Raw genomic sequence first — 19,220 nt, forward strand, 5'->3', positions numbered from 1 at the left:
CACAGCTGTTCTTGTGTATGGCCCTACTGCAGAGTGAAGTAAGAAAAGTAAAAAGAGGATGAAGGTGTCAGTTCTGGAAGGGTGGAAAGACCAAGAAATAAGCTTCTAAAAACTAGACTAAGGCCCAGAATGAAAAGAATCAAACAGAACACTGAAATCCCCTTTCTGCCACTTCTACAGAAGCAGACAGCAAGTTCAGTATCTAGAGCCAAAGATAGGCGTTCTTGAAGTTGCAGACATCCAGTAAGAGGGCTGACAAAGAAACTTTGCTGGAAATCAAAACCCGAAGGCCTGAATTTATTCAAGTATTGGGTTTTGCTTAGTTTGTGCACAACCACCACTTCTTTCCTTTCAGAAAACCTGCAGTACTTAATTTGTCGTGCGTCTTCAGCAACGCAAACGTACGCACCTGATGGATCTGGCAGAACGAACATTCTGCTGAGCTGCAGGAAAAATATGAACAAACAGAAGTCGGTTCGTCTGGGGATGTTTTGGCCCATAAGATGTTCTGTGAATACTTAAAAGACAAATGAAAAGTCCCAAACTTCCCTGTGGCACAGCAACCGTCACTGTTTTTCACACAGCTTACCATATCTGGTTCCTCCAGAGGCTGCTCTGGGTGCGAAACAGAGACATGCAGCCAAGGGATAACTACTTACAGCACAACGTTGTCATTATTTGTTAACAGGTGTTTCCCCCGGTTCCCCACTTCAGTGCAACTTTCTGTAAACTCAGCCACTAAGACGTGACACAGTTTATTCAGCTCTGGTACTGCAGTTGTTTCTCCATCAGCTGATTTCAGGGGGAATTTGAACGCTGTCCCATTTCATCTGGGCCTACCATGAAATTTGAGAAGCACGAGCCCTGAACAAAGCACCACAAAGAATTCAGTTCTCACTGATGACAATACTTTTTATTACAAAGAATAACAAAGTGCTTTCCACAGGATTCACTTAATAGAGTTGTTAAGAAAAGTGATTTTTCCTTTTTAAAACAGACAGTTTCGACGCAATGATTTTTCAGTGCAAACAGGGTTCTCCAACACTCTCCGTGGTGTAGCGTTTCTTCTCTGCACACAGTAGTTCAGACATTCAGGCATCAGGTGTGAAACAGTACCAATGAGTCCATCCTTTTAAAAACAGAGGTCGTGTAAAAGCTTTTGAGATGTCACAGCGGCCAACATGAATTATATCAGGTTGTTTATTGCAGTCTGAGGGGACAATCTTTCCTTCATACAGTCCTACACACAGACGCATCAAGGTGCCTTCAGTTCTAATAATCATATATACCAATATAAACAACACTATCCATTTCAACTATATAGACAAAAGTAAAATTGTCTTTTCTCAAATTAAATTAACCTCTTGCTTTTTAACTAGAGAGATACTGGGAATGCCTGGTGTTCCTGATGCCTTGGAACTAAATTTGGATGGAAGGAAGAACACAATGCAAGGACTGTTTACCTATTCCCCCTCTTCTTGGCACAAATTCACAGTTAGACTTATTTTAACACTTTCAATATATACATACAACCTTTTGGCTTGCCTGGACCGCACTGAGTGAAGAAGAGTTATCTTGGGCCACATATAAAATATATAACATAGTTAATATTTGTAACTAAACTTTATTATGATTATTTTTTTAAATTAAAACACAAAAAAAGAGGGCGACAAAATCATAAAATGAGGGGGATATTTGACCCTGTTTTTGTGAAACTAATGCATCAGGCTGGTTTGGTGGCAGTGGCTGCAATTCTTGGTGAGTTCTCAGGGTGTTTGTCGTGCATCTTTGATGAAATTTTACTTTTCTTGTGCTTCATTCTTGAAAAGCTGTTCACAAATGTACGTACTGCCAAACGTGATGACATGAATAAGGTGTGACTGTGAAGTGAGAGGTATTTTACTCAAACTTATCTAACTCTGGTAGAGACACAATCAGATTTTTGAGTTGAGACTCTGATTGCAAGGCTATACCTCAGATTCCTTTATCACAATGGAAAGCACCGCCACATCTTTTTTCACTGTTCACAGGACTGTGTTTGGAGAGTGTATTGCAATGTATAAACTTATTTTCCATCACTTGAGTAGGCACTGCACTGTGCCCTCCCCCTGCCTGGTTTCAGCCCAGACAGTGCTGATCACACAGCAGTGTTTGGCTGTTGCTGAGCAATGGCTGTGTGCCTGGGCTGCTCAGCAGGGCAGAGCCACCGCCATGACAGTGGGGCAGGGGCAGCCACAGGACGGGCTGGGCCCGGCCGTATGCTGGCCATGGGTTGGACGAGCCTGCATTTCAGCACTGCTTCACTGTGTTCCATTTTCCATTCTCTGGATCTGATTATATCTCAGTCCTTTATTCCTTATGTCCTCTTTCCTTTCCTGCACACAGCATGGAGATTATTAAAAAAAAAAAAACAAAAACGAACAACTATGCAAATTCTTATATACAATGGAATGTGTGAAGTCACAAGAGTGAAAGTGAGAGGGTATTTTCCGGACAGGACTGTTTTTCCTCCCTTTGCTTTCAGTCAACTCCATTAAGAGAGATATTCGTTTGGGTTTTAAAATATTTTAAAACATCTGTGAAGGACAAAATGTAAGTAGTCATCCTTAAGAGAAACAATATCAAACGTTCACCATACACAACCTTAGTCCAAAAACCACTTATCCGTACGTCACAAGTATAGAGACATGAACTTCAAAAGAAAAACGTAAGTGACTTCATGAATGAAATAGTCATAGTTAGACACATAATAAAAGGTTACATGCATATAAACAGCTTCCTTAGCTTGTCAGTCACACCCTCAATTCATTGTTCCCGGTTCCCTACACACAGACCAAAATCACCATGTCAAGAAAACACTACATGCTGTGTCACAATACAGTCTTCACACAAGTACTACTGCAATGAGGTTATCACACCGACACTTTTCCCCACAAGACAAAAGGAACTGGATGAGTTTCTCTGAACAATAATTTGATTGTGGGAAGAGAGAAAGGATCATTTTTAAAATGACAAGATGCTTTTGTAATACAGCCCTTATAGAGGAAAAGAATACGCTCAAACCTACCAGTATAGCTATATAAATACGCGACAGTATAAACAGGTGTTCTGCTTTCCAAGGGATCGAAACAAAAGACAAAGTTTACCGTAGGCACTTGAGTAAAGAGCTTCCTGCCACCAGCGTGTGCTTGCTGTTTGCTTTTGGAGTTCCAGCTGTGAGCAACAAAGCCCTGTATGTTGGAACACCTCCTGTTGCCAAACACTTCCCTGCCACCAGGGTGACTATTTAACCAGCTGCCAGTCAACACAGGTTGCCATTCAGACACACCCTGGGCCTCTATCCCACACCCACGCCGTCCTACTGGTTCACCAGAGCCTCCCATATCCACTCGCAGCCAAGGTCATCTGAACATTTGGACAGGGGCTCCTCACAGTGGAACTACTCATTAGAAAAGTTGAGGCTTTTTCAGCATAGTGGCAGAGGGTGGGCCACAGTATGCATGTGGCCCACAGGTGAGAGGTGCCTGAGCTAAGCCTTTGTGTTCACTGCACTAAAGAGCCATCAGTTCTCTAATAGAAAAGTTAGGACTGGGGTCAAGGACTGTGGAAATACAGCCCAGCAAACAATATGAGCCATGGCATTGGCATAAAATCTGCTCTGTAAATCCGGTTGTGACACAGGAACCACAAAAGGACTACACTTAACTTCAAAGGTCTTTGGATAAGACTCAGCATTTTCAACTACAGGCTATCTGTTGTTTATCGCTCCTAATATAAAAACGTTTACAAAAAAAAAATCATTGCAAAAGCTTAAGTAGTTTTTTTGTAAATTTTATATATTACATCTGTAAGTAAACGTAGAGGTCCATTCTAGAGACGAAGTCAAATTTGCAGTCAAATTTATTCTAGAAGTAATATACAGCAAATAATACATTTGTAGCCTATTTAGTAAAGATTCTGTCTCATTTTACTACTACTCTCCTTTAAATAAGCACATCCAACTCTGAAATATTCAGTACGTCCTTGGTGTGGCTCCTAGGGAGCTAGAGAGAATCTTGCACTTATTCTTCAGTCCTGTTCTCAAGTTTGCATTGCCTATGACATCTAATTATAGATAGGCATTTTGCTGCCTATTTTGGAAGTAAGTCAATTAAAGCTACTAAGTAAAATGGCCACTTGATTTCCCTACATTCTTGTCTTGCAGGAGGAAACAAGACCGATTTGCTTACGTACACAAGTTCCTAGTTTGTGTTTGGCCTAGAGTGCAGCTGATGAGGAAGGCGCTAACAGCTCCTGTCTATTATCTCTCTGGTTGTTCAGCCACTTCACGCAAGACCCTAGAGGAAGCAGACAGTATTCTAGCAGCGCTGTCTGGAATGGCAAATTCCCAAGACTGCAGTTGTAACTACTTACAAAGTCCATAAGTTAGCCAAATATTTATCTTCAGGAGGAGAGATGTGGGGAAGAGCAAGGAAAAAAAAAATAGAGCAGCAGGAGCTAAGTACATTTCCAGAACCAAGGCAGGGCTACACAGTCCATTTGGGATTGTGATTCCTCCCTATCCCTAAACAACAGCTGAAGTCCTGTGTGAAGTCACCAGCATTAGTATACAAGCAGTTTTCTGGATTCCTTACTTCGTGGAGGAAAGCCTGCTATAAACTGTACTAGGCAAAGATGCTTGAAACCTCTCTCATGTAAATCTAGCCTTTTGGCAATAAACTAGGAAATTATGCAGATTCAGAGAACAAACAGCACACAGTCCCTGAACAATGAAACAGGACACTCACATCAAGTGTCCTTTTCAAACCACACAAGAAATTTTCGTTATGCAAAACAAGAACATTGCAGAAATTGGGAGGGTAGGAGAAATAAAAAGCCAGTAGGGGGACTAAGGCCCCAAAAGTGTAAAAAAGGGTGCATTACTTTGGACACAGTTATGTGATGAATATCCTATATATTTTTTTTTTTTTAATGTGTGTGCCCTGTCAAGGCATAGTAGGACTACTGACTTGGCTTAAAATTCATAATTTTACTCCCTCTCACACCGAATCTTGAAAGTTCAGCAAGAAACAATTCGAAGCATTGCAACTTTTGATACGCCACCCATTTACTTAAACATCCATATCCACTGAGACAGTGGATTGACAGTGTTAAAATACAGAATCCAACAATGGGCATCTATAAAATCTTACTGTTGTACATAAATAATGACAAGGCACAGAATAGCAACCAGTCCAAGAGCTTGTAAGCCGACAAACCAGAGCATAACCCAGAAGAATATAATGATTACAGGCTCTACTATCCGTTCTCCAAAGTACATCCTTGTGAAGCCTATTCTGATAAGACTTTTGTTCAGTCCGCCGAAGAGAGTCCCCATCTTTTTATAGTCGTCTATTACAGGCTCTGTGGCATGGTTTCTTTGTTCCTGCTGGACCTGCAGATAGAAGACAAAAATAAGAAATACGTTGTACCATCAGTTCTTATTAGTACGATCCATGTGAACAAGTCTCACCTGATTACATTTTAATCTATAAAAATAAGTACTTTGCACTACAGTACAACTGCAGGGCTACCATCATCTCTGACAGAAGGACACTGAATTAGACACAGAAGAGGGCAAACATCCATCCTGATGCTGGCATGGAAAACAATTCAAGGCAAGTAAGGGAATACGGGGACTCAGAGTGGTGGTACAAAGACAAAGAGAAGATAAGGAAGCAAGTTCTGCAGGGTTTCCAAAAAGAAAAATCACAGGGCTAAGATGCTGCCATACCAAGGCAGGAAAACATCTTAAGATGAAGATAACATGGTTAAGTATCACTGCAAAAAACATGCACCAAAGATATTGATTCAACATGTATATTTTAACCAGATTAGAGCTTGAAATCCCATCCCTAGTTCCCCAATGTCCAGAGATCCATTGCACAAAACCTTATTGTCCTATGTTTGGGTACAACAAGTTGAGCACATTTTCAAGATGCGGGTTTGCTAATCCTTCCATTAGGCAGCAGTGAAAACACAAAGAGCAGCTACTCATCAATATTTCAGTCAGCTGATCAATAAGTCCAACAAATTGTCTGTAAACCTCATGTGCAATTAGTCAATTCCTGGATTCAAAGCAAACATGCAGCTTCAATTATGTCTTCAAGGATGAAAGCCACTCTGTGTCTCTGGTTACATGGCACAGACTCGGTAAGAAACAGAAACCCTACCCCACAGCAGCACTGGGCTCTCTGATAGACAGCAAATAATAGATGAAGTCCCATTCCTGCAGAAAGTCACCCACTGAAGACAAAAGGAAGCTAATATTTTGTTATAAGCCAAACAAAGCCACAATATGTAACCCTCTGGCTGACTGAAGGTTGGACAAACCACTACACGATACTGAAAAATAAAAAACCCCAAACAAAAATATCAGCATGCAGTCCCTCAGCTTTGTGTGCTTGGGCAATTTTTTATTTGCATATTCATAAAGATTTTGGTTTAAGTTTCAGCATTGTATCCCAGAATGGGAAGAGTACAAGAAGCCTAAATTGTAATGAATGTTGTATTCAATTTCTGTGCAATTCTACAGAAGAGTCCAACCTCCGAGAAATCCATCATTTTGCACCATGTGCTGATAGCCACCCACCTCTTCTCTTTTCAACCTGCTTTTCAAGTACAGGTCATTTTCCTCCCTCTCAGCAGCTACAAAAACTCCAGCTTTCAGCATTTTGCCTTTAGTTATACTCATCATTCAAGTAACCATTAATTTCTCTTTAATTCCAGTGTCTCAAGATCAGCTTTTCAAGAAAGGAAGAGGCAAGGTCAGGCTTACAAAGCAGACTCTGCGTGGCAGGATGCTTGCTGCCCTGAGAGCCAAGTGTTATTATGGGAACTCTCATTCCTCTTTCCTCAAAGATTGCGGGGAGATGGAGCAGAAACATGAAATGATTAGCCTAAGTGGTATATTGATTGCAACAATTAGGGAAAACAGAAAGGATGTGCTAGGAAGGAAAAATACATTTGCTTCCTGCATTCAGATGCCATAGGGAGCACAATCCTATGGGATGGCAGAGGGATCAGAGAGCAGCTCTCAGTGGGTCCACTGCTGAGCTGTAGACCCATCACATTTGCTTGAGAAGTAGCTCAGGCTTCAAGCTAGAAGCCAGCGCAACCAGGAGGGGAAAAATGAGGCAACAACAGATCCCATCTTTGCCTCGGGGTTACAAACAGCACTCTTCAACATGCCAGAAGCCTGGGCACAGGGTGAGCCGAGCACAGGACTGGCAGGGACACCGGCGGGCATGCTTCCATCAGCACGCTGTCACCTGGCCGGCTGCTGTACCAAGAACCACATGTACCCACACTGAGAGCATCTCTCACTTCTGCTAGGAGTTGACTGGGACTTCCTTGGCCTTGTCATACTGACTGGATAAGCCGACAGCAACAATCTGCGTAGAGCCTATTAAAGCAGGGTACAGAGGCAAGGGCACTTCAGTGCTTTGGGGTTTTACAGCTCACCCTCTCCTCAAACAAGGGTGGAGTCATGAATTCCTACAGCCATTACACAAAGCTTGCTTGTAGGAAAGGAGACCGAAAAGCACATGCTTAGTTACAAAGTAAGTGTGAAGTCAATTTTCCAAACGCTTTAGACAGCTTACAAAAGCTTTCGAAAAGATAATGGGAATTTGCAAAACTTCAAAGTCTGCTGCAGTTGATTCAGGCCGAGCATGCTTTGCTCCAGGCAACTCTGCCAAAGGAGCGCAACTGGAAACAGACGATGGCCCATAAATCAGATGGCAGAGTTTTCATCCCTACTGTGTAATCATTTCACACGCTGGACAAAGCAGATTTCTTCAGAGGTGGGACTAAAGCAGAACCAGCAGGGCAAGCACTGGTAACATTACAATACCCCAGATGGATAACAAGTATTAAATAAGAGTTAACACGGCAGCTCAGAGTTCTCTCATTAACTTCCAGTGAGATAGTAACACCGCACGGAGCCATGCAGGCGTGCCAGCACTCCTCAGCACATCCTCAGAACCAAACAACCCCTCCTTTTCTTCCAAGAGCACTTGACCAAAAGCATTTATAGAAGTTCTCTGCCTTCAGCAGGCACACAATTCCCAGCTGACTCTTAAGTTCCATTGGGCAACTTTTTTTGTACAGAATCAGCCTGCAGCTAGAGAGACACTGCCACAACAGGGAAACGTAGAAACGTGGTTTCATTTCACACGTAGTGGGTCCATCCACCCACTTAAGCAAGTTTCATTAGTGAAATTCTTTACACAAATGCAAAGCCACTGTGTATGACTTCACTGCCTGTTTCTCCTTCAATTTATATTCCTTTACCACGTTCAAATTAATAGCACAGTATCTACACGTTCTCCTTTTTAAACATGTGGTGCTTGGTTTCTATTTTTGACTTTAAATTACAGCCAAACGCAGGAGTTCTCATGGGGGACCAAAGGGGAAGTGCCCATGCCCTGTCACGTTCCTCGCCGCATGCATGTGGGCCGCATCCTGCGCACGCCCACCACAGATCTCCAGGTGCTCTGTTTTCCGCTGTCTTTTCAGATGTTTGGTGCCCAAGCTTCCCCCACCAAGCTATTAAAAAAGCTGCTGCTGACCGTGTCCCGTGGTTCGTTGGCAGAAAGACAGAACTTGAAGATCCAAACTCTGAAAAAGGTTGTGACCAAAAGTACCCAGCCTCTAAGGCCACGTGGCTGCAGGATAGATGCTGTGAGGAGAACCTGCTGCATCTCTCCCTGAAACACATGCCAGCACATGCACGTTTTTCCCTGAGTAAAAGTCTCCAAAGAGCAGACGCTGAGCACCAGTTCCCACATCCCTAAAGTGCTTCTGAGAAAAAACCTCCCTCGTAAGTCAATGTTTCTGCGGGCAAGCTTTACAACAACAGCAAAGGTAAAGTCAGCTCAGCCCTCTGAATCCAATGAACATGGATGTGCCTTCACCACTTATGTCTGTCATCAGCGCAACACACAAAATTATATGTATTCTGACAACTACTTTTGTTTTTGGTAAAATTCCATCACATTCACTCAAATCCACAGCTACTTCAGTTTGCATGGAGCCTGCGTTTCCCACAGGACGCGCAGAGGCTGCTCACTCCACCATGACAGCAGTAGCTTTTTGAGCTTATCTCCTTTGGGGCAAGACTGTTTTGGCCATATAGAGAAACCAGAGATCCCCACAGAAGACAACCCCTTCTCCTAAAAATCACCTTGGAAATGCTTCACATGCTATTCCTTCGGAGAGAAGGACAAAAGGTAGCACTGAGCTTCTCACAACTGTTTAAGGCCGATCCCTGCCTGAGCCACCTAAGTGCAATGCATCCAGCTCAAGGTCTGTTTTCCTCAAACTGCTGAGAACGTTCAGTTCCCACCACAGACAATTTGCAGCCTGTATAGAATGGCTTCCTGAGCCCGTGGAGGACACAGATCTGAAGGGGACACATACACTGCCAATGTGATCACACAGTTCTCCTGCAGTTAATCCAAGAGTTGAATTACAGAGTTAGCATTTCTCCTTTTCTGCAGTCAGCACCACTAGCTGGTTGAAGGACAGCACAAGCACTGCCTTTGTACAGCACCCAGATGTCCTTACACTGCCCTGCTGGGATGGGCCTGGAGCTTCTCCTATGCATGCAGCCGGGCTGCAGCTGAGGCACTTTCTCCTGCAGGCGATGGAGAAGCTGCCCACACACGGCATCCCACACGCACTGGACACGGTAGACTTACTGCCCACACACAGATCATATCAGATCTAAACCAGCACCACTCTGCGTGCTCCTCAGGCTCCCACCTGCTGGACCAACTGGGACCCTCCAGGCTCATCCCTGGGGGGACAAAAGTGGTCTGACAGCAGTGACTCACACTGGTGCCTCCTGCCAGCCTCCTTGAAGCCAGCTTCAACACCTGCCCCCTGCCACCAGGCTAACGTGGCGAGTGAGATGCTGTGGGGCCACCTGGAAAAAGACAGGAGTGAGCTAGATGGAGAAGCATAACCTGAATGGCTCCGAGGTGACTGCAACATTTCTCACCCTTGCAACTTTAGTCCTGCCCTGTGACAAGAGCAATGATTTGAGCTATATCCTGTCTTCCTGGTATTTCACCTGCTGAAGCAGCAGCACGGCCCACGCTTTTCATAAAGATCTTGAGATGGTTTGTTTAGTGTGAGGTACACATATACGTGTGTGTGTAATAAAATCCTAAGTAACTGACAAGTTAAATAATTGGACAAAGTTCAGCAGCCTTTGTTCTGTAGCAGGATAGAGTGGGTGAACATAAATAATCTGTTTCACCTAAAGATTCAGGATTTTTTTTTCTTTAATTCAATTACTCTGAGAGTACGACTTCATTCAAAACAAACCAACCAACATCCCTCATGGTACTTTTCACAGTCAGTGAATCCAAGAAATCCTAATGCTCTTTTGCTCTTTGCAACAACACCAGGCTGAACACAAACCTACCAGCTCCTCCCTGCTGCTTCAAAGAGCGTTGAGCAAACACCATCTCCAGCAATGAAAGAGAAAGAAGTCTGATGGACTGGAAAGTAACCGCTCTCCATGCGCTGTGGGTGATTTTACAGCTAGAAAAAATGCTGCTGGGCCGGTGGGAAAGAAGGAAAGGAGAGAGAAAAAGGAATCCAAGTCCACCTCAACCACAGAAGCAGCAATGTCTCCAAATTGTTTCCAACGTGCTTCAAGTGGTAATTGGTGACATCTGCTGTTATAAAAGAAGAGATCGCATGTTTAAGGTTTTTTTGTTACAAAAGAACCTCCTTTTGAGTTTAATAATACATGTGATTAACAACTTTATAATGAAACACTAAAACATGTGTAACCAAGAAACACAACCATATCACCTACATGCATGATGGGGATGGGCTGACGGTTGGACTAGATGATCTTAGAGGTCCTTTCCAACCTTAATGATTCTATGCCCGCACTTCTTTTTTAACATAAGGAATTTCTTCTTCAGTATTTAAATGCTCACTATCCACTCCACTCATGGTTATTTTTACTCCAGGGAACAGGTGGTGTATCTGATAGCTGAAGCCCACGTGTACTTCAATGTCAAAAAGCCACTAAGATGTGACTTCAGCAACACGGGTGCTTAATGAAAAATACACTCCAGTATTTTTGGGGTTCAGAAGGCAGCCTCACAAAGCCACCTCTTTTAGAGGATGCAAACTAAAACTGAAAACACTTCGAGCTCAATCGAAAGAATAAGAGAAGAAAGCAGGCAGGTGACAGAAACCGTGCCAGAAGAAACCACAAGCTCCCTTCCCCTCCAAAACAACAGACCAGCTTCTGTTTGGTACAACCATTGCACACCTGCACATAACAGAGATCACGGAGGCACAACATACCCAATTTTCCTTGTATTCAGACTGCTGATTGCCCAGTGTATGGCCACGGACAGACTTTAAGTTTGCTCCAGAACAGCAAACAGGTTCACTGGAAATCTGACTTTCTTCCTCTTCTACTGTAGCAGGAAGAGAATGGTATTCGTTCGCATTGTTAGCATGGAACCAAAGTCTAGCATTTGGCCTTGTAACTAAGTGGTACAAAGACTTTGACACTCAGCCAACACACTATTAAGCAAACAAACTTATTTAAACTGTTTGCAGAACATCAACCAGGTTCATTTCTCCAGGCTAACTTTAATCTGATATTTCAATATTAAAGGATTGATAGATTAGAAAAGGAAGAAAAGAAAGTCATACATCACTTCCGGATGAAAAGGTGATGAAAAACTAAGCTCATTTTTTTTTCCTTTGGAGAGAGAAAGAGAAAAAAGTAAATAGCAAACTCAAAAAGCATGGAATAAAATGACCTTACAATACTTTACTGCTACCCAAACTACTTTACAACAGCTATCAATAAAAGTGGCATTCTTAAACAAAGACTTACAATGAAAACTTGCAAAATGAAGATTGTGTTAACGTTTATTTCACAGCAAGAATTTAGACATCACTGCTTATAAAATAGAACTGAGATGTTGCTATAGAAACAAGCAACAACATAAGAAAGTCAGCAGCAATGTATGAGCTTTATTCAGCTTTCATGGCAACTGAAGTTTAGGATCAACAGTTGCCGCAACAAACTTCTATCCACCAGGAGCAGCTGTGTGTCAGAGAGATGAAAAGGCTTTTCCAGGCGATGAACTTCTGCATGTGCAGAGCAGATAAAACTCCAAGAGCAATACAGCCTTTAGCTGATAAACCATGTTGCAGTCCCAGCACAGAAGGAAACGGGAATCCAAAAATAAGCCTATGTTAAAAAATGGAGAACAAACCTGCTGCTGTTCCTGTACCCTGATCCCCACCTATAATCTTACCTGGAGATCAGACCAAAAGTCATTCCCAGTCTTTTCCTTACAACCTCAACACTTAATTTCCACAGGATACATTTCCCCAATAAAAATGGTCAGCTGGAGCCAGAAAAAGGTATAACCCACGGTACATTCAGCATGGTATTAACCCTCTGACTTGCTGCAGAGCAGCAATGGTTAATCCTTCCTCTTAGGGAGGATAAATTTCTGTACACTTATATCTCCAGGCACTTTTGTCTTTGAGCAAGGAGGATCTTCATATTATGAAAGCAGGGCATACCATGCTATCTCTTATAAGTGCCACAGGTATGTCTGAAGGTTTTACTTATTTATTTTTCTTCTCATAAAATAGTGTCAACTCTCAGAAAACTCACTGTGGTGAGGGGTTGGAATGTGATGATCCTTGTGGTCCCTTCCAACCCAAGCTATTCTATGATTCCATGATAATGCTTTTTAGAAAGTCATTATAAGATATCACACAGTTAGGAACCTTTACAGTAAAGTTAAGGCGTTAGTAGATCCAGAACAAATTTTGGATGACACCATCCAGCCAAGTATTGCTCTTCTCAGTTCAGAAACAAATCCTAACAGCAACAAGCAGGAAAAACTGACCATTTTCAGATTAACTCAGCAGAGAATAAAGTAGAAATAAGTTTCTAGCCTTAGGTGCCACAGTTTCCGTGCATACTAGTCTATTTAAAACATTCTTGGCCTCTACTGACTTGTGACTAAAATTACATAGTCCCATGAATAACAAAGCATTTACACGAGAGAGACCATGAAGCTGTTGAAAGCATCCTTTAACTTTGTCTCTGCTCAATTCTTTCCAAGCTGGAAAAACACCAGCAATACAGCATGGTGGAAACATAGTCCAAAAAAATCAGGATTTGAAAACCTCCAGCTAAGATGTCTGTACTTTCTTCAAAATAATTCTCAAAGGGAAACACCAAAAACCACTTATAATGGAATCATAGAATAGCTTAGGTTGCAAGGTATTTCCTTCTAAGCCTCCAACTGGATCACCCAGATCCAACCCCCTGCCATGTGCTGGTTGTCCCCCACCAGGTCAGGCTGCCCATCCCACTTGGTCCTGAACACCCCCAGGGATGGGGCACCCACAGCCTCTCTGGGCAGCTGTGCCAGTATCTCACCGCCCTCTGAGTGAAAATTTTCTCCCTAACATCTAACCTAAATCTCTTCTCTTTTAGTTAAAGCCATTCTCCCTTGTCCTATCACTATCAGACTGTGTAAAAAGCTGCTTCCTTTCTTTCCTGTAAGCTTCAAGTACTGAATAGTCCCTCTAGATCTCAATCCACTTATTACAAGATAAAATACTCTATTTATAGAGATAAAATGGTATTCAAAATTGCAATAAAACATTCAAAAAGGTTAGAAACTCAGGTTAACAAGGTAACCGTCTAAGCTAATTTATCTACTTGCGAACACACGTATTGCATATTAACTCCACATTTAGGCATCTTCTAGGAGGGAGTGATGGTTTTAGTTCAGCTGTCTAACAACACTTTGGATTCTGTTTATCCTCAACCAACTTGAGGTGGAAATCCTGCCTTCAGCAAAGCAACCTGGAATTCTGCCATTGCCTTACACTGTGATTACAAGAGAGTAAAGCCATTACAGCCTACGCAAGCAATCTACCCCCATTCCTTCTGCTCTTAAAACATAATTCTCGTACTTCACCTGCACAGTGGGCAGCTTTTTGGAAGCCCCTTTCACAACTGCTTGCAGCATCGAGAAACGGAGTGAGGCTGTGCATCGCATCTCCCACAGCTCCTTCTCCTTCCCATGGGCACCTCGAGGCCCACTCACCTTGCTGACACCACCGTACCCTCTAACACAGGACTGCTGCCTCATCTTTCGTCACTACACACTTGCACGTACTTCACCTGTCTACTATCACTTTGTGCTTTAACCCAATAGGGCTTATAAGATAATTACACCCGCAGCGGTAATAAAATAGAAGACGATGACCCCAGTTCTTCAGTGCTTCAAAGACTACCATACAGGTAATCATCCTCATCTCTGCACGCAAACCTACAGAGAATATTAATCACATCACCATCCTGTTCAGCTTCTAAATCTAATCACCGAGGTAGGTAATTTTATAGCCTGCTGTAATAATGAGTTCCACAGGCCGTGCTCTACATTTAGTAGCACGTCCTTCTGTTCTTCCAGAACTCCATGCTGCCCTTACCGTCACCATCTTCACTGCAGTATCAAACCGACAGAGTTTGGCATTTCATGAAGAGACTCCCTAAAGGTTATCCTTATCTTAAAAGAGCTACTAAAGGGCGTAGATGTTATTATTTACATCCCGCCCGCCCTGTGTTGCAAGGAGCTGCAGCTGGCCCGCTCCCGCGCTGGGTTTGTGACCTGCTTGCTCCAATTCCCCAGTAAAGGGCTGGGAGAGCCTCATGCAGTCACCAGAGGAACCCACAGAGCCCGGTGCCTTTCAGGAGCACCTGAAAGACTGTGAGGTCAGAGCACCTGCTGGCTGTGAGGTCACACAGGTGTGCTGAGTGCTGCCACACATTCAGCCGTTCCCAGCCTTCTGGTTCAGCTCAGGCATAACTTTTTTTTTTTATATATGAATTTTCCACAGAAATAATTAACAAATTAAACGAAACGGTCTGAACCTTAGTTTGGGATGCGCTCCTGCGGCTCTGCTGGCCCCTGTGCGGGTCTCAGCCGCGGTACATTTCTCTCTCGTTGCCCTTCCCAAGAGATTCACGGTGGATCACTACGCTGAAGTATTAAACAGAAGTGTATTTCTCCCCAAGGGGTTCACGAAGGGCCGTCAGACTCGGCGCCGCCGTCCGAGCTGCGGGCAGCCCGCGCTGCAGCCAGGCAGCCACGCGCACCGCCGGGGAGAGCCGCTCCGCAACCGGCAACGGGGAAAGCACGCGGCTCCGCCCGCGCCCGAAGGGAACGGCCCGCTGCCGGCACGCAGCCAACGCGCGTACCGAGGAGAGGCGAGGCGAGCTCAGAAAGGAACCGATCCATTTCTCCCTTAGTTACAATAAATTCCCTACGATACAGCAGCGAACTAGCGGCACGACAGCGCCCACCGCTCCCCGGCCGGCCCCTGCCCAGCACGGGACGCGGGGCGGCCCCGCCGTGCCGGCGGTGTCCGGGGGCTGGGCGGCCCCGAGGGCCCCGTCCGCCCCGCAGGGCCGTTTGGCTGCGGGTCAGCTTCCCGACAGCGCGGTAACCGAGAGCAAAGCCGGCACGGCGCGCCGAGGGAGCCGCGGGAACTCCAGAGAACTGATTTTCACGGCTTACACAACGCGGACGCCGCCTCGCAGACCGATCGCTAACTGAGCGGCGCTCCGCTCCGCCCCGCCCCGCGCTCCCTCCGCTCGGGACGGCCCCGGGCCGGAGCGGCACGGTGGGGTCCCGGCCCGGTCCTTCCCGCCCGCTCGCCCCAGCCGCCCCCGTCCCGCGGCACCAACCTGCTCCTCCGGGCTCCGCCGGTGCCGGAAGGGCGCCGCCCCCGCCTCCCTCTCGCGCTCCCCGGGCGGCGGCAGCAGCTCGGCCGCCGAGCCCATGGCTCCTCGGGCGGCGGGGGCGGCCGCTGGCGGGAGCCCCGCCGGGGTGGCGGCGGCGAAGGAGGAGAAGGAAGGAGCGCCGCTTCCTCCCGCGGCGCCGAGCGGAGCCGCACGCTCCCGGCCGGCGGCGGCTCCTCCTCGCGGCGGGGCGGGGCTCGGCGCGGGGATCCGCGGCGGCCGCCCGGGCAGGGCCGAGTCGCGGCCCCGCGGCGGCGAGGGGGCGCTGGGTTGCGGTCGCGCCTCGGACCGGCGATCCCCGCCGGGAGCCGCGTCGCGCTGCCGCAAGCACGAAAGCCGAGCGCGGACCTTCCGCTGAGAGCCGCGAGCACGCCCTGGGAGTGCCGGGCGCTACCGGAACGTTGGTTCCAGCGCGCTCCTGGAGCTCGGAGCGGGGCCGAGGGGAGGCGGCAGCGGGTGCGGCGCGCCGTGTCCCTGCCCCTGCAGCGCCTGGGCACCTGTGGGAGCTCCCGGTGACGGCCCAGCGCCGTGGCTGCAGGGCTGGGCTCCGTTCCCACGGGCCGTTATCGGAGGCGCTGCGTGACAGCCGGGTTCGGTGGAAATGGAGCCTTTGTACGAATTTGGTCCGACTTTCTGTTGGATGGGTGCGGACCCCCCGCTGCTGTTTGTCTGCACTCCACCCACGTTTTGCTTTTCCTGCCGTTAACGAACGGCAGTAGCTGCAGCAAACCGAAAACCACCGCAGAGAAGCACCCCGCCAGTCGCAGAGCCGTCACACCTTCAGGCTAACAGCGAATATGTCTCCTCAAAGCGTGGGCCCACATGTAGACTGGCAGGTCCTGGGCCGGCCGGGCCGGCCAGCACGCACAGAGCGGTGCCGGTGCCATTACCCCTACCCACTGTGCTCCTCCTGCAGCCAGGGCCACCACAGATCACCGAGTGACGTTTCCCAGCCTCCAAGTCCCCTGACTCCCAGCCGATGGTGCCTTCTCCCACTATCCATCTCATAAAATGCCAGTATAAGTTCCGGTGTGATTTTACTGATGAGCAAAAGGCCACGTAGGGTCAACAGAATCACTGAGGTTGAAAAAGACCACGAAGATCATTGCATCCAATGCCAACCCACCCCCACTGTGCCCACTAACCACGTCCCTCCGTGCCACATCTACACCATTCTTGAACACCTTCAGGGATGGTGACTCCACCACTTCCCTGGGCAGCCTGTGCCAATGGGCCCAAAGAAGTTGCAGGCATGCAAGTTGAAGGGTAGATTCTGCAGAATATCCCCCTATTTTGCATGTAATACAGACAAAACATCTCCAAAGGAGTGAAGAGGGATCCTTTTGGCCAACTCAGTTGGAGGTCAGTAGGGAGAGTCAGACCCTCCTGACAAAATCTGTAGTTAATGGGATTTCTGGAGAAATGTGAGGTTCAATAGGAGGAAGACTAAGTGCTGCAGCTTTGCTCACACCTAGGCCAAGCACAACGGGCCAAGTGCACCAGCCTTTCTGAAACACTTCTCTGGACCGCAGTGGTAGTAACAGCTCTAGCCAGGTTTGTGCTTTCTGGCTGCGGCCATAGTAGGTGCCTAGCAAAGAATACTGTGCTGCAGGGATACCTCTGGAGAGCGTTCTCCTGGCTTCCAGGCTTCAAGGACATCCTGGGGCCAGGTGCCATGCTGACAGCAGGGGCAGTATTTCAGCAGCGGATCAAAGGCACTGAGGAAAGGCATGCTGCCGGGAGATCACATGCAGACAGAACGGAATGCTTACATTGGTTTAGTTGCCCATGGGCAAGGAGACCTGGCACAATGCATCCCTTTCATCCCACACTTTTTTCCCTTGTCCATCTCCAAGGCATTCATTCATGCCCCTGCAGACTGCTGGGGCTGGGGCAGTGAGCTCACTGCTCTGTGGGATCTCAGCTGCTTGGCCCTCAGGGCTTTCCCGTCCCACTCCTTCTCTGGAGCACAAAAGCCAAGATGAAGCTCTGGTCTAGTATTGGATATGGAGGTTGGTGGCCCTGCATGCAGCAGGGGGGTTGGATCTTGATGATCCTTGAGATCCCTTCTAACCCAAGCCATTCTATGATTCTGTGAAGCCTGGGTCAGTGGTTTGATGATGCAATGCAACCAACGTCAGGGCTCTAGACTGAGAAGGGCATAGCTGTGTAACACAGACATGTGAGACACCTTGCTGGTTGCAACAGGTCAGCACTTTTTGATGGGTGGGCACTGTGGACTAGCACAAACACATATAACCAACCTAAAATCATGCCTCATGTGCTGACTGATTGAACAGCTTTGCAAGTGGTATATCCTGCATTTGCTCCGGACCCAGCTGGGCCTTTGAGGCCATGTTAACACTGAACAACCCCCAAAAGGGGACTCAGAAGGAACTGGGACAGGGGATGAGCCAAGTTTGTACCTGTTCACAACCTGCCATTTCTTGTCAGCTTGGCTGACTTCCTGCCGTAAGTATGTACTTAAGGACTCAGGAAAAAAAAAACCAAAAAAACAAAACACACCTTTTATTCTTTTTTTTATTTCACATGCAACTAACAGACCAAACTGACTTCAGTATGAGATTCAGTCAGATTGCTGAGTGCAGGGTTTAATCCCGAATCTTTTGAAACTCCAGAGTTCATCTAAATATTAAAAGGCTTGGAAAAAACAGAGGTTCTTTAAACCTTTGGTAATGGAAACTTTTGTCATAACTGGGAAGGGGTCAACGTGGTTTAGTAGAGTTCAATGGATTTACTGATAAATGAAACATTTCCAACTCTCTGATGGGTTTTATCTACTTTATATTCCAGATGTTAATATAAGTAAATTCTCTAAACTCTCAACCAATTTGTCCAGTATGACTATGCAGCTTATGGTGGTCATTGTAGCTCTTAGATGGATTTCCGAAGTAAAGCTGCTAAATTCTGTAATTTCCCTAGATCCTTAAAGCATATTAAGAAACACAAGAAATGACTTTTCCAATACGGGCTACAATGTGAACTGGGAGAAATTGGAATTCAAAACATGAAAATATATTAGAGTATACTGAATGAAAATGAAATGAAACCATTAATTTGGTTCCTTTTTCTTCCGTGTATAATGACAAAAGGACATTGGAGATCAGCTCCCATTAGCAATCCCTATTCTCCAACAGTTGCTATATATCATGCAATCTCATTTAAGGGCCAAAGCAAAATATATGTGGGCTCATATACGGGGGATCAGAAAGGAGAAACAAAACATTAATGGGGAAGATCTATCACAAAAGGTCACCTGGAACATTCCCAGGCATCAGAGGTGGTTTTCTGCTGTACCTTTGCAAATGCATTCAGCAGTCTGATTTTTTTTAAG

General features: G+C 46.0%; 1 protein-coding gene across 1 annotated transcript; it reads right to left on the minus strand.

Moving 5' to 3' along the window:
* Positions 1 to 1,340: 1,340 nt before the first annotated feature.
* On the minus strand, positions 1,341 to 17,597 carry C4H4ORF32 (chromosome 4 open reading frame, human C4orf32). The gene is made up of 3 exons (XM_025150502.2): positions 17,484 to 17,597; positions 15,812 to 16,255; positions 1,341 to 5,434 (listed from the first exon to the last, which is right to left on the minus strand). The coding sequence occupies exons 1-3, from the start codon at positions 17,595 to 17,597 to the stop codon at positions 5,189 to 5,191; spliced, it is 804 nt and encodes a 267-aa protein (XP_025006270.2). The 3' UTR covers positions 1,341 to 5,188.
* Between the last annotated feature and the right edge of the window lie 1,623 nt (positions 17,598 to 19,220).

The sequence above is a fragment of the Gallus gallus genome, chromosome 4, assembly GCF_016699485.2.
Source record: "Gallus gallus isolate bGalGal1 chromosome 4, bGalGal1.mat.broiler.GRCg7b, whole genome shotgun sequence".
In the NCBI taxonomy this organism is placed as follows: Eukaryota; Metazoa; Chordata; class Aves; order Galliformes; family Phasianidae; genus Gallus; species Gallus gallus.

Coding starts and splice junctions, on each gene's coding strand:
- C4H4ORF32 (XM_025150502.2), bottom strand. CDS start 17,597: ATGCCTTTCCTCAGTGCCTTTGATCCGCTGCTGAAATACTGCCCCTGC. Junction 16,256..17,483: donor CAGGAGAACGCTCTCCAGAG/GTATCCCTGCAG, acceptor ACGTTCCGGTAG/CGCCCGGCACTCCCAGGGCG. Junction 5,435..15,811: donor GGCGGAGCCCGGAGGAGCAG/GTTGGTGCCGCG, acceptor TTCTATCTGCAG/GTCCAGCAGGAACAAAGAAA.